The sequence below is a fragment of the Apus apus genome, chromosome 21 (genome assembly GCF_020740795.1).
Source record: "Apus apus isolate bApuApu2 chromosome 21, bApuApu2.pri.cur, whole genome shotgun sequence".
Lineage (NCBI taxonomy): Eukaryota > Metazoa > Chordata > Aves > Apodiformes > Apodidae > Apus > Apus apus.
In genome coordinates, this window is record NC_067302.1 from 3,792,365 (window position 1) to 3,806,709 (window position 14,345).

The 14,345-nt window shown below is 60.7% G+C and overlaps 3 protein-coding genes across 11 annotated transcripts in view; 1 reads left to right on the forward strand and 2 right to left on the reverse strand.

The window, feature by feature from the left end:
• The first annotated feature begins 510 nt into the window (after positions 1 to 510).
• On the forward strand, positions 511 to 5,240 carry GPN2 (GPN-loop GTPase 2). Of its 3 annotated transcripts, XM_051637871.1 has the most exons (6): positions 511 to 568; positions 1,475 to 1,913; positions 2,851 to 3,007; positions 3,496 to 3,656; positions 4,010 to 4,140; positions 4,595 to 5,240. In XM_051637871.1, exons 2-6 carry the CDS (start codon positions 1,497 to 1,499, stop codon positions 4,665 to 4,667), a joined length of 939 nt encoding a protein of 312 aa, XP_051493831.1. In that variant the 5' UTR covers positions 511 to 568; positions 1,475 to 1,496; the 3' UTR covers positions 4,668 to 5,240. The 3 variants fall into 3 exon arrangements, with proteins under 3 accessions (XP_051493831.1, XP_051493829.1, XP_051493830.1); XM_051637869.1 differs by lacking the exon at positions 4,595 to 5,240 and having other exon boundaries at positions 2,851 to 3,656; positions 4,010 to 4,098; XM_051637870.1 differs by lacking the exons at positions 511 to 568; positions 4,595 to 5,240 and adding an exon at positions 1,178 to 1,307 and having other exon boundaries at positions 2,851 to 3,656; positions 4,010 to 4,098.
• PIGV (phosphatidylinositol glycan anchor biosynthesis class V) overlaps positions 3,351 to 14,345 on the reverse strand; it is a 32,386-nt gene continuing 21,391 nt past the window's right edge. For all 7 annotated transcript variants that reach the window (XM_051637822.1, XM_051637826.1, XM_051637824.1 and 4 more), the window contains one exon: positions 3,351 to 3,410. The gene's annotated coding sequence lies outside the window, so the exon portion shown is untranslated. The remainder of the gene's footprint in view (positions 3,411 to 14,345) is intronic.
• Positions 10,333 to 11,292, reverse strand: SFN (stratifin). Its single transcript, XM_051637915.1, has one exon. The coding sequence runs from the start codon at positions 11,095 to 11,097 to the stop codon at positions 10,357 to 10,359; it is 741 nt and encodes a 246-aa protein (XP_051493875.1). The 5' UTR covers positions 11,098 to 11,292; the 3' UTR covers positions 10,333 to 10,356.

Below are 14,345 nucleotides of genomic sequence, written 5' to 3' on the forward strand. Positions count from 1 at the left end.
CTGCCCAGGGAGGCTGTGGAGCCTCAATCCCTGGGGATGTTCCAAACCCACCTGGACACGTTCCTGTGGGATCTGCTCTAGGGGATCCTGCTCTAGCAGGACTGGATGATCTCCAGAGGTTCCTTCCAACCACAACCACTCAGGGAATGGTGAAGGGTGTTGCATTTGTGACTGGTGGTTTGAAGCTGATACTTCCACCAAGTCTGAAACAAAAAAAAGCTGCCTGAGACCCAGGGAAGGACAAGTAGAGGCAGGACCCAGGCTGTGGTGAGGCCACGTCTGGAAAACTGAGTCCAGTTTGGGGCCCTGGCTCCAGTTTTTGGGTCCCTGCCCTGGTAACGTCTCTCTCCTGACCCACCACCCCACACTGGGCTTTGCTGGGGGCACAAGGGCCGGGGCCGGGACTCGAACCCGCGACCCTGACCCCGAGTCCGGGTCCCGGCTCGGAAGGAGCGGTGGGATCCTCCGAGCCGCTAGGGGGCGCTGTGGCGGCGGCTGGTTCCTCTAGCCCAGAACTCGCTGTTTGGGGCCTGCGGCCTCCACCGGAGCCCGGAGGCTGCGGACGCCGGTAACGGGGGGAGGCCTGAACGGGGGCGGGGAGGGGGCTCTGAGGGGGGCTGGGGGGGCAGGAGGGGGTGTAGGGGGGCGTGGGGGAACGGGAGGTGTGGGGGCGGGAAGGGGGGGTGCAGGGAAAGGGTCATGGGGGGAATAAGGGACATGGGGGGCAAGGGGGAGTGTGGGGGTGCGGGGGGGGGGGGGGGGAAGAGGGAGGGGCTTTGAGGGGGGGGGGGGACATGGAGGGAATGGGGGAAGGGGGGATGTAGGGAGAAGGTGATTTAGGGAAAGAGCAGGCACGGGAGAGGAAAGGGGGACGTGGGGGAAAGGGGGACACAGGAGGATGTGGGGGAGCAGAGGGGGCGTGGGGTTAAGGGGGGGTGTGGCGAAGAGGGGGGATAGAAGAAGAGGGGACATGGGAAGGGGGGGTGCAGGAGGATGAGGAGGCACAGGAGGTGCAGGACTTGGGGGAGAAGGGATATGGGGTGAGGGAAGGAGGGTGTGGGAGAGGGGGCTGGTCTGGGGGGAAGGGAGGGGTTGGGGGAAGGTGGGATGGAGAGGGGGTGTGGAGGAGAAGAGGGACATGGGGGTGTGGAGAAATGGAGGGGAGGACATGGGGGTGTGCTGGGGTGAGAGAGGGAATGTGTGGGGACTGCCATGTTGGGAAGGACCCAGCTGGGGTAGAACTTGGCAGGAGCAGGGAGCTGGTTCTCACAGATCCTGGTTTCAGCCATGGCATCACCAGCTGGGGGGTGAGTGGTGAACATCCAGCCTGGGACAGGGCTCACCTCTGCATGGAGTGATGGGAAGCAGCACTTGCCCTTCTCCCCCCTCTCCCTGGGTGTGAATTCCAGCTGATGGAAATCCTATAAATGCCAACAAAATGCTCAGTGGGAGCTTTTCCTTCCTCTGTTGACAGAAGGAGAAGGAAATGAGCCACCATGTCTGAGAGCAGCAAGGGGAGCTCACTGGCCTTTGGCCAGGTGGTCATTGGACCTCCAGGATCTGGGAAGACCACCTATTGCCACGGGATGCAGGAATTCCTGGGCAGGATTGGGCGCAAGGTGACAGTGGTGAACCTGGACCCTGCCAATGATTCCCTGCCCTACCAGTGCTCCCTGGACATTGCTGAGCTCATCACCCTCCCAGATGTGATGGAGGACTTGAAATTGGGGCCCAACGGGGGGTTGATCTACTGCATGGAGTACCTGGAGGCCAACTTTGACTGGCTGCAGGAGAAGCTGGCCACCTCCCGGGGTCACTACTACTTGTTTGACTGCCCGGGGCAGGTGGAACTCTACACCCACCACGATGCCCTGAAGAATGTCTTTGCTCAGTTGGCCAAGTGGAATTTCAGGGTAGGTTTGAAGGAGCTGGGACCACCCCCTGGCTGCCCCACCTGCTTGTGCAAGGGGCTCAGAAGCAGCACCAGAGCTTTGGATTGTGGCACTAGTGATTGTCTTCTTCACTGACCTGTTGGGGCTTTTGTGTGAAGTGGCTTTGGCAGGGAAGGAGGAGAATTTTTGCCTCCTTTTTATGCTTGGAGGGTTTGGCTTCTTCAAGGAATTTAGTGCAGTGGGGTTAGAGGCTCAACATGACCCAGCACCAAGTGCTGGAACCAGAACCCACCCGTGTCCTGGGCTGCATCCCCAGCAGCGTGGGCAGCAGGGCCAGGGAGGGGATTGTCCCCTCTGCTCTGCTCTGGGGAGACCCCCTGGAGAGCTGTGTCCAGCTCTGGAGCCCCCAACACAGGAAGGACATGGAGCTGCTGGAGAGAGTCCAGAGGAGCCACAGAGATGATCCAAGGGCTGGAGCAGCTCTGCTCTGGAGACAGGCTGGGAGAGTTGGGGTGTTCAGCCTGGAGAAGAGAAGGAGATTGAGGTTGGATATGAGGAGGAAATTCTTGGGTGTGAGGGTGGTGAGAGCCTGGCCCAGGTTGCCCAGGGAAGCTGTGGCTGCCCCATCCCTGGCAGTGTTGAAGGGCAGGTTGGATGGGGCTTGGAGCAACCTGGGCTGGTGGGAGGTGTCCCTGCCCATGCAGGGGGTGGGACTGGATGATCTTTAAGGTCCTTCCAACCCAAACCAGTCCATGACTTATATATATGTGCCTACTAGTATAAAAGGCTTTTTTAGATGCAGGAGGTAGGGGGTCACTTTCCCCACCTGGTAGTCCCTGTGGTGGCACTCAGGTCTGTGCAGATTGTCCTACAGCCACTTCTCAGACTGTCTTAAAAGGAAGTGGGTGGACTCCTGGCAGGCCTGACCTCCTGCTGTCCCTTGTCCCTCTGCTCCCAGCTGGCTGCTGTGCACCTGGTGGATTCTCACTATTGCACCGACCCGGGCAAGTTCATCTCTGTCCTCTGCACCTCCCTGTCCACCATGCTGCACGTGGAGCTGCCTCATGTCAATGTCCTCTCCAAGATGGACCTGATCGAGCAATATGGCAAACTGGGTGAGAGCCCTTGGGGAGAGACACCAGGAGTTGGGCTTGGTGTTGCTGGGAGATGGTTGGGGAGCTTTTCAGCCTGGAAAAGAGAAGGCTCCAGGGAGACCTTAGAGCACCTTCCAGGGCCTGAAGGGGCTCCAGGAAAGCTGGGGAGGGGCTTGGGACAAGGGCAGGGAGGGAGAGGACAAGGGGGATGGATTAAAACTGGCAGAGGGGAGATGGAGGTTGGACATGAGGAGGAAACTCTTGGTTGTGAGGGTGGTGAGAGCCTGGCCCAGGTTGCCCAGGGAAGCTGTGGCTGCCCCATCCCTGGCAGTGTTGAAGGGCAGGTTGGATGGGGCTTGGAGCAGCCTGGGCTGGTGGGAGGTGTCCCTGCCCATGCAGGGGGTGGGACTGGATGGTCTCTAAGGTCCCTTCCAACCCAAACCAGTCTGGAATTCTATGAGGAGGGTTCTTCACTGTTGCCTTCAGAGTTTCTTGGTGTTTCCCTGCAGCTTTCAACCTGGATTATTACACAGAGGTCCTGGACCTCTCCTACTTGGTCGACCATCTGGCTTCAGATCCCTTCTTCAGGAACTTCCGCCGCCTCAATGAGAAGCTGGTGGAGGTGATCCAGGATTACAGCTTGGTGTCCTTCGTCCCCCTCAACGTCCAGGTGAGGAGCAGGGGGTGCTGGCTTTGTGGTCAGCACCCTTGGCAGCAGCTGGGTTGTGTCTGCTCAGAGCCATGAGGGCTGGAAACCTGAGCTGGGAAGAGGCTGGGGATGGAGGAGGGTGGTGGGACACACCCAGACTTGTCAATGATCTGTGGCAGCCAAAGATGAGCTTGGGGCCACCTGGGCCTCCTCTCCTGGGGTGGAGGATTAAGACTCTCCCTTCATCCAGCTCTTCTGTGCCTGCATTTCAGATTCTGGGTAAAGTCCTACCTAAAAAACCTTGTTAAATTCAGGAGCATAAAATAATGAGACTAGAGGCCCAGATTCCCAGTGTGTCACCTTCCTCCCCCCAGGATAAGCAGAGCATGAGGCAGGTGGTGCAAGCAGTGGACAAAGCCAACGGTTACTCCTTTGGAGACCAGGAGCACAGGAGCCTGGAAGCTCTGATGTCTGCAGCAGTGGGAGCTGATTTCCACTTCACTTCGTATCCTTCTCCACTCCTCTGGAGTTCTGGTCTCTCCTGCCCTGGAGGAGGGGCTGGCAGTGTGCAGGTGCCACACGTGTCCCGAGTTGCTGGGGCTCAGCCCTGGCCTCAGCAACCACTTGGCCACACCAGAAGCCACCACCTTTGGTTGCTAATGGATCCTGTGAAGGGTGGGAGGAATCTCTGGAGATCTTTTCCCTCTCTCTCACACTTCCTTGGGCTGGTTCCTTCCACCTCATCCCAACCATACAATGGATTCTCCTGTTCTTGTCAGGTCTGGGATCAGCCCGAGCCAGGAATAACTGGGCTGGTCTGTGCTGCTGCCAGCACTGCCTCTTCTGCCCACCTCAGGGCTAATGTGGGGCAGGTTCCTCACTGAGAAGGTTACCAGCTCCTTGCAGAAGGGAGTGTTGGGAGCCCAGCCCCTTGTTTTCCTTAATTACTGCCTTATCAGCACCCTGGCAGTGCAGGAGAAGTATGTGCAATCCCAGGACAAAGCCCTGGAAGAAGAAGCCATGGATCTGTGACACACCCATCCCGGCACAGCTGCTCCCTGGTTTCACACCTCTGCTTTTCCTGCCAGGAGCTGAAGGGACCTCTGCATTCCCGTGACTCAGACCCAAGTGAAAGCCTTCCCAGGGCTGGGTGCTGGGCTCCCTTTCCAGAAGGATTTGACCCTTTGAGCAGGAAGGTGATGGTTGGGTACAGGCTGAGCCAGCTCTTCCCTTAGGAATGACCGAGATTTTGCCAGGTGGAGGCACAAAGGGGGAGTCAAGAGAAGGGAACACTGAGCTTTGCCAAGTCTCCTCCTCCCCATCATGACCAAGCCTGGGCCAGACAAAAAAAATCAGCTGGAGCTGCTGGTGCAGCCAGAGTTGAGCCACAAGGTCTGGATTTACTGCTTGAGGATGAGTCCTCCTGGACCTCGTGCTCCATCCAGGCTGAGCAGTTTCTCCTCTGTCCCGGGGAGGACAGAAAGGTGGTTGGTTTTGTTTTGGTTTTGTGTTGTGTGTTTTTTTTGGGGGTTGGTTATTTTTTTTTTTTTTTTTTAAATAATGATGGCCTCTTTCTTAATAAAACGCTGCCCTGGCTGCCTTTCATCTTGGGCGTTTGCTGAGCCTGAATAAATAAAACCCGAGAGAGCTGCAGAGCCCCGGGGTGAAGAGCCTCTGGTGGGAGCGTCCCAGCTGGGTGCTTGGCAGGAAAGCGCCGAGATCCCGGTCCTCTCTGATCTTCCTGAGCAGACAAAGCCTTGGCTGGAGGGAGGAAAGGAAGGAGAGGGAGGGAGAGGGGGAGCAGGTCACTCCCCCTGCCCCTCTCCGGGGGCCGGACGCTGACAGCAAACTTGCAAGCTCGGCTTTTTTGGCGGCATTGGCTGCAGAAAGGGCCGGTGTGACTCAGCTGGAGCACGTTCTCGGCGTGTCCTGCCTTTCCCAGCAGCTCCCTGCCCTCAGTCTCCTTCCTTTTCCAGGTTTGCTCACTCCCAGTGGTTTCTCCAGAACCCAGATCTCGGGGGTTTCCCCTCCTTTCTGGCTCCCACCCGCAAAAATCCTGCACAGGTCAGACCAGGGTGGAGATGTCACCTGCAAAAAAAGAGGAGTCCTGAGAAAAGGGGGAGAAGTTCTAGGATTTGGTGTCTGTCCAGACTGGTGGAGCTCAGCACCTCTGGCAGCCTCCACACAGCCCAGCACCCAGGATCCCTGCATGCTCCATGGGTGGGGAAGGAATGTGTGAGGGGAAGGAGACCTGGGAACGGGTTGCCCAGGGAAGCTGTGGCTGCCCCAGCCCTGGCAGTGTTGAAGGGCAGGTTGGATGGGGCTTGGAGCAACCTGGGCTGGTGGGAGGTGTCCCTGCCCATGCAGGGGGTTGGGACTGGATGGGCTTTGAGGTCCCTTCCAACCCAAACCAGTCTGGGATTCTGGGATTCCATCGTTCCCGCTCACCCGCCGCGGCTCCTGGTGGCGTCGTCAGCAGCTCCCAGCCTCAGGTGCCACCACAGCAGCTTGGGGACATCAGGGTGGTGAAAGCACAGAGTCCACCCTGAGCACCCTCGGGCAGGTGGCTCAGCTCGGATCCTGGCTCCCAGCCCCGACTGCAGACTCAGCAGCTCCTCTTGCCCAAGACCTTGCACAAAACCAGCCAGCTCTGGGGCTGCTCCTGAGCAGTTCCTGACCACCAGCCCGGGGGGGGCAGCTGGGTGAGAGGGTGGGGAGGGTCTTGCAGGGGGGATCAAAACTGAGTTTTCCTGCATCTCCTGGTTTTGTGGCTGGGATTTGGAGACAAGGAGGAGCTGGGGGGGTGAGAAAGGAGGGTGAGGAGACATGGACACACAGACAGACACACAGACAGACACACACACACACACACAGACACACTCTTGGGCTTTGAGCAGCTCAGTTTGCCATGAAAAAGACTCTCCTGACACTTCAGAGTCAAAATTCCTCTCTGCTCCCAAGGCCCAAGTTCTTTTCCCCAGACCCCAAGGACTTCCCCTGGGTATTCCTGGCTGGAACCTGGTGACCACACAGTCCAGTGTTCTCTGGGGCTGGAAGCTGATGGACCCATAACTGGAGCTCCATCCTGGCCTTGTGGGCTTGTCTTCGAGCCCTGTGGTTGCTGTGAAGAGGGGGCAGACCTGGTCACAGGAAGAAAGAAAATGAAAGAGTGACTTTTATGGTGGGTTTTTTTCATGGCTTTGAGAGATTTGGTGGCTTTAAAGGATTTTGTCAGGTCAAGCTGGAGTTATGCAAGAGCCATCAAAGCTCTTGTGGCTGTTTGGGGTTTTTTAATTTTTATTTTAATATCCAGGCAGGATCTGCAGCCCCAGCCTTGCTGGAGAAGATGGAAACCTCTGAGCTGAGGGAACCTCTGCTGTGTCCAAGCAATAGAGCTGCTGAAAGAGCCACAGCCTGAAAAGTGCCACCTTTTCACCCCAGGGAGCTCTTCCCAGCTGGGACTTGGGAAGCAGGGGCTGAACTGGGACCTGCAGCTCAGTGGGGATGATATTCCCTGCTCCTGGTCAAGGGGGGAAGCAGGAAAGGGCTCTGCAGTGAGCAGGGATGACCGGGGAGCCTGGGTGTGAAATCCATCCTGCTCCTGCAGCCACTTGTCCCCACGCTGGGAGGGGACGGCCCCTCCAAGGCTCCTGGGGCTGAGGGAGGTGACACTTTGGCTCCTGTCACTCCCGTTGAGCAATCAGCCAGGGCCAGGGGCCAGGATTAGTCACCCCAAATGAGGCACGTCCCTGGGGAGAGGGGGCAGGCTTTCTGCTGAGCTGGTCCTACCTGCCCCAGCCCCTCCAAAACTGGTGCTGGGAGAGGCTGAGCCCACCCTGACCTCCTGTGAGACCTTGGGTTTTTGAGCTTGGAGGGGTTTGGGTGCATCCACCAAGCTGGGGTTTGCTGTGTCCCCTCCTTCACCAGGGCTGCGGGATGGAAGAGATGGGATCAAATCCAGAGGGTGGGGCCAGTGTGACCCCCCCCCCCGGTGTCTGTCCCAGGACAGGCTGGGGGCTGCTGGCTCCAGGACAGGGCTGTGAGTTGCTCCATGTGGGCGGGGGGGTTTGGAATGAAAATCCTCTCCTAAAATCCAAAAAAAAAAAACCTAAAAAGAGCCACCCAGGGCAAGCCTGGCTCACCTCGGTGCCTGCCTGGGGTGACACCCACCCAGTGCTGTCTCCCTTGGGTGTCACCACAGCCTCAGCTGGCCCTGCAGGTGGCCAGCTCCCCCAGCACAGAGGCCATGAGAGCTGGGGACAAGGGACAAACCAGGCTGTGGGTCCTGCAGCTCCCCCCCCAGCCCCACTCAGGGCTGGCTGAGCCTTTTGCAGGCAGCGTGGCCACGGGCAGTAGCCCCTGCTTGCCCCACAGACCTGTTTTAGTAGCCTAAACCCTATGGAGGGGTGTGTGTGTGTGTGTGTGACAGGGGCTTCCATCCCCCAAAAGCTGCTGGACCAGCTGGGATGCTGGGGAGCAAAGTCCTCCTGCCCAGCCCGGCCATTTGAGGGGTGGGCAAATCAGTAACTCCTGGGAAAGTTGGTAGGAGCCCCCTCATCCTTTAGTCACCCCACCCTAAAAACTGACAGGAGAGGACACCCACTCCTGGTTACCCTTTCCCTGGTCACCAGAACACCCCACCTGCTCACTGCCCCCCTCCCCCCCCTCAACACACACATCCCAGTTTAACCAGCCCGGGCTGCTGGTGTCCCCAGCCCATGGGGTCAAGGGCCAGTGAAAGCCCTGGGCTCGTTTTTCACGTTGCCCAGACCTGGTTTGGTTAATTACAGGGTCTGGGGCAGGTTCCCAGGCTGGAGGCACCCGGGGCCGGGTGGAGACCGAGCGTCAGGGCCCCCTCACTGGCCTCCCCCCAGGGACTGACTGGGGCTCCCCGACACTGCCGGGGGCCCCCCCCAGCTCAGCTGGGACCTGCTGAGCAAATTACAACCTGCCGGGGCCACGGAGAGGACCAGCCCCCCCCCACCTCGGTTGCCTCTTGGCTCCAAGAAGGTGCTGTGCTGGGGCTGGAGAGGGGGCTGGCAGGGTGGGTTGATCCCCTGGGCTCTGCGCCCAGCTCTGCTGCTGTCCCACCCCAAGGGAACAGGTCCCGGGTGGTGCAGCCCAAACCCCCCCCCCCCCCAACAAGCCAACCCCGAGTTTCCCACGGCCGAGACCTCACAAACCTCCTCACACCCCAGGCCAGCCCGGGCACCCGCTGCTCCCTGCGTCAAGGGGTGTTGCTTTCCCAGCCGTGCCTCATGTATTCCCCAGAGCCCAGGGAGCTCCTGGCACCCCCCCAACCCGGGGGCTGGGAGGCTCAGGGGTTGGCGTGTCCCCAGTGTCCCCCAGTGGGGACCCCGCCGAGCCGGGGCGGCGCGGCCTGAGTCACGGCGCGTTTCCTCCCGGCATCCCGGCGTTCCCATCAAAGGCTCCTGCCCAGCCCTGCTTGATCTGATGAGCTCATAGCCCAGGGTGCCATGACTGTATTTTATTGTAATTATTTTTTTCATGTCGAAACTCGTGCTGGTGGCGGGAGGTGGTGGTGGGGGGGGGGGGGGGGGTGTTGGTGAGGAGGGTGGGGAGGGAAACCCGTGCTGGGTGAGCTGCACCCTTTGCTGTGGCCAGGAGCCAGGGCCAGAAGTGCTGAGCTTTTCTCCCATCCCAACACGTCCAGGACCTCCCCTGGGGACATCCCCACCCCGGTGACATCCCAGGGTTGGTCCCCATGTCGCTCCAAAGCTGCTGGAGGGGAACCAGCCCCACCTTGGACACGGAGGACAGCTTGGGAAGGTGGGGGGGGGGGGGTTGACCTAGGGTCCCCTGGGGAGGGGGTTTTGGGGGGCACTGTGGGTTTGCAGCAAAGGGGACACCCCGCTGCTGGCGTGGGGACCCCAGGGAGCTGGAAGTCACCACATCCCCACCACAGCTGCCAAAATCCGAGCCAGAAGCCACCCAGCAAACCCTTCCCCGGGGCTCCCTGAGCACCCTGAGACCCCTCCCCACACCCCCCTTCCCTCCCCTCCCATGACGGATCGGGGGGGGGGGGTGGGATTGGGAGCAGCCGAACCGGTGCAGCAGATTCTGGGGCGGGAGGGGAAGAGGGTGCCCGGCGGCAGCAGGAGCTGCCCGGACACGTGCGCGGGGGAGAGACGAGGCAGAGCAGAGGCAGGAGTGCAGGAGATGGTTTATTGGAGAGCACAGAGGCTTTGGCAACAGGTGACACCCCCTCCTCGGGATGGGGGGGTCTGCCCAGATCCCCCACCCCCAAACCCTTCATCCCAGCCCGTCACTTCCTCCCGTCACAGCCCCAGGGGGGGTTGGAGCTGGGACGTGCTCCCCTGCCCCCAAATGTTAAATAGTGGGGGGCTGGCAGCCCTCTGGGATGGAGCCACCCCCCCCACACACACCCCTTCCCTCCCTGCTTTCCCCGTCCCCAGAGCAGAGGACGGGGAGAGGGAACTGGGGGGGCCAAGCCAAAGCTGCCCAGCAAACACCTCAACACACAAGCCCCCCACCCAGCCCTGCTGCTGCCATCCAGGCTGGGGGAGCCACGGGGGGGGGGGAGCCAAGACATTTTCCAACCCCCCCCCAAAAAAAAAAAACAAACAACCCCCCAAAAAAACCAACAAACAACAACCCCAAAAAAATTAAACCGTGAAGAGATGCTGAAGGGACTGGAGGGGGGGGGGTGGGGAGTCCCCGTCTCCGCCGGGGAGGCCACTCAGTTCTTGGGCTCTTCACCGGCCTCTCCACCATCTTCTCCGGCGCACTCGGCTGTCCATAGCGTCAGGTTGTCCCTGAGCAGCTGCATGATGAGGGTGCTGTCCTTGTAGGAGTCTTCGCTGAGCGTGTGCAGGTCCCCCATGGCCTCGTCGAAGGTGGTCTTGGCCAGGGAGATGGCCTGCTCGGGGGCGTTGGCGATCTCGTAGTGGAAGACGGAGAAGTTGAGGGCCAGCCCCAGGCGGATGGGGTTCGTGGGCTGCATCTCCTTTTTGCTGATGTCCATGGCCTCTTGGTAGGCTTTCTGGGCACTTTCGATCGCCGTCTTGCGACTGTCCCCAGTGGCCACCTCGGCCAGGTATCGGAAATAGTCGCCTTGCATCTTCAGGTAGAAGACCTTGCTCTCAGGGTCACTCGCCCTGTGGATGAGGTGCGTTTCCAGCAGGTTCAGGACGTTGTTGCAGACGCTGTTCAGCTCCTTTTCCACCTTCTCCCGATACTCGTTCACCAGCTGGGCCTTGTCATCCCCCTCTTCAGTTTTGTGCTCGATGCTGGAGATGACCCTCCAGGCCGAGCGCTGGCAACCCACCACGTTCTTGTAGGCCACCGAGAGGAGGTTGCGCTCCTCGTTGGACAACTCCTCCCCGTGCTCCACCACCGCCTTCATGAAGTCTGCCATGTCCTCGTAGCGCTCGGCCTGCTCGGCCAGCTTGGCCTTCTGCACTTGGTGGTTTCTTGCCATGGTCGGGAGCGCGGGGCGCAGGGCAGAGCTCGGGAGAGGAGCCTTCGGAGCCGTCGGAGCCTCTGCCGGTCCCGCCGCCGGGATTCGTTTTTGGCTGGAGCGTCGGAGCCTCGAGCGAGAGCGGGAGGAGCCAGCGAGGCCGAAGGAGTGTCCTCCTCACCCTCCTCCTCCTCCTCTGCTTCCTCCCCTGCCCAGCCCAGCCTTAAAAGGAAAATTGCCGTGAATCATCCTCACCCATGGGTGCTGGGGAAGGGGTGAAGGGGGGGGGTGTGTGTATGGGGGGGCAGCCAACGCCCTGCCCCACGAACCACCCCCCAACCCCATCCCAGAGCCCCCCCAGGGCGGGGGGGTTTGGTGCTCGCTGCAGCACCCACGGGTACCCCGGGGGGGGGGTCCCCGAAGCCACCACCCATCCCGGGGATTTAGGGGACCCCCCACCCCACTGCTAGAACCAGTGGGTCAGCATTTCTTGGGGTGGGGGGGACACAGGCACACAGCAGGATTTGGGTCTTCCCGACCGTCATTCATCCCCCCCCCCGGAGAGAAATGGGGCACGGGGTGTGTCTGGTTGTAAAAGTGGTTTCCCCCCCCAGAAAAAAAAAAAAAATCATATCACTGTCGTTTTTATATGGTGATTAACTCCGCTCTTAATTGCGAGGGCTTGACGGGCAGGTATTTATTCCCACAGGTGGGGAAACTGAGGCAGCGAGAGGCTCAGCAGCCCGGGGGGGGGGGACGGGGGACACCGCCCCAAAGCCTTTGAGCTGCCGCGTGATGGGACCAGCCTGAACCCCCCCGAAACGGGAACACCCCCCAAAAAAAAAAACAACCAGCACCTCCAGTACCGGGAACCACCCCCCAAAAAAAACCCCCCTCCGGTACCGGGACACCCCCCCCCCAGTCCACCCTGCTGACCTCAGGGTCCCCCCATCTCTCTTCCCCCTCCCCCCCATCCCAGCAGCTCCCTGGGGACTTGACTCATCCCCCCCAAAGTCACAAGAAGGATTCGGGGCCGGTTTCACGTCGGGTTTGTGTGTGTAAGGACCGAACCCGGGCTGCGGGGCCGCGGGGGGGGCCGCGCCGCCCCGATTAGGATCAGCGCTTGGTGTTGCAGAAACAGTTTCACTCTCGATCTGCTCCGACTTGTCCCCACACGTCGGGTTGGCGAGTCCCTGGCCCGGCCCGGAACGGCCTTATCTGCCGTGCGGGAGCCGTGCGGGGCGGGGCGGGCACCCGGCCAAGGCTGAGAGGGGTTGTGGGGGGGTTTAGGTTCTTTTTTTTTCTTTTGGGGGGGGGGTTTTGGATTTTTAAACTACGTATCGTGGTGACTCGTTGCTTTACTCACCCCAGCTCCAGGTGCCAGCAACTTTGGGATCAGCTGGTGTGTCCATCCCCACCCCGGGAATGGGGAGATGGAGGGTGCTGGGGGGGGGAGGAAGACCCCTTGGATAATGTGCAGCCTCCCAAGGGAAATGGGGGGGGGGGGGAACAGGGGGGCTGTGTGTCGCGGTTTAAAGCTGGGTCCCCTCGTTGAATCTCTGCTGTCACCCGGGATGGTTGGAGCAGCTGATCCTTGAGGTCCCTTCCAACCTGGTCTTCTAGGATTTGATGATGTTTTTCCCAACCACGTGCAGCCCAAGAAACAACTCCCCCCTCGCCACACCTCTCCCTCCCCACCCTGCTGGGATGGGGCAGGGGGGGCTTCTTCACCCCCTCCCAGCCAAGCTGCTGGTGGGTCTGGGGTCCCCCTGCCCGGTGAGGGGTTCACATCCAGCCCCTCCATGTCCCCCCCCCCCTCAGCACCAACCTCACCACGTGCTGCACCTGCTGACGGTTCAAGCTCCTTCCCTGGAGGGGCAGGATCCAGATCACACCCTGCTGAGTCGGGAAAAGGCACTTCCCAAAGGAACCGGGGACACCACCGCCCATCTCCCACCCTCTGCCCAGCAGAAACGGTGCAGGGAGGGGACAGAGACCCCTGAGGGGGCTTCTACAAGCTTCAACCAGGCACAGAAGCCCCCACAGAGGGGCTGGGAGCCCCATGTCCCCAGCACTCTCAAACCCACCTCCTGCCTTTGCAAAAAATAGAAGGGACCAATTCCCAGTGGGAATCAGGCTGCAGTTCACAAAAGTTCTCCGGGGGGGGTCAGCACGGGGGGGTCTGCAGCCCCCCAGCCCTGGTGAAGCTCTTGTCACCAGCCTGGCTTCAAAACCTGGGCCAGCCCAGCTGCTTTGGGGCTGTTTGATCCCTCCTTGTCAGCTCTGCTCTCAGAGTGACCCCAAGGGGGGAACCTCGGCCCCCATGGGACCCCCTAGACCCCGATGGGACCCCCCAGACCCTCATGGGACCCCCAAGACCCCCATGGGACCCCCTAGACCCCCATGGGAAGCTCAGCTGGGCTGTGCCAGGGCTCAGGCTCAGCTGAGGGATCTGCCAGCAGCTCCTGCCAAAGGGGGGCCGAGCTGCTGCCAAATTCTGGCTGCAATGGGCTGAGGGGAGGCTGAGGAAACATTCCGTTCTACCGGTTTAGTGAAAAATTGGTGAAGAGTCTCAGATCCCTGTGAGCGAGCTCAGCTGCAGCATCGCCCTGTGGAGCACCTGGGGGGGGGTGTCCTGGGTGATGAAGAGGAGCCCCAGAAGGTGCACGGGGCCTGGAGAGAGACAGAGACCAGCCCCGGAGAGAGGGAGACCAGCCCCAAGAAAGAGAATTACCAGTCCTGGGGGTTGCTGCCTGTCCCCACAAGCTGGGCTGGGATGGTGCAGGCAGGCGTGGGCTCCATCCTGGCAGGCAGGAGGCAGAGGAGCAGGAGGCCCTTCCTGTGAATGGGAATGCTGGAGCCCTGGCACGCTGCAGCCCTGGAAGGATGGTCCCAGCCCCCCCACCCTCACCCCTCCAGCCCAGCTGTCTCTGGGGTTCCTGAGACATTGCCCGGAGCTCTGGGGGCTTTCGGGGGGGGGTGTGACTGTTACCAGGGGTCCCACGGGCACTGCTCGTGGCTCCTTCCCCAGCACCAAGGCTCGTGTGTTCTCCCCCCAACACTGTACAGGGAGGGGGGCAGAGCCACGGGAGGCTGAAATTCCCCTCCAAGCCACGGCCAGTGCCAGGGCTGGGGTTTTGGGGAGCTCCCAGCGCAGCTCCCGCAGCTCCGGCGTGCCCGGGCACGAGCTCCCTCCACGGGCAGAGCAGCCAGACGCTGGCGTAGAGTAAATAGGAGAAACTTTTAATTCGTTACAAAAGTCAAAGGCA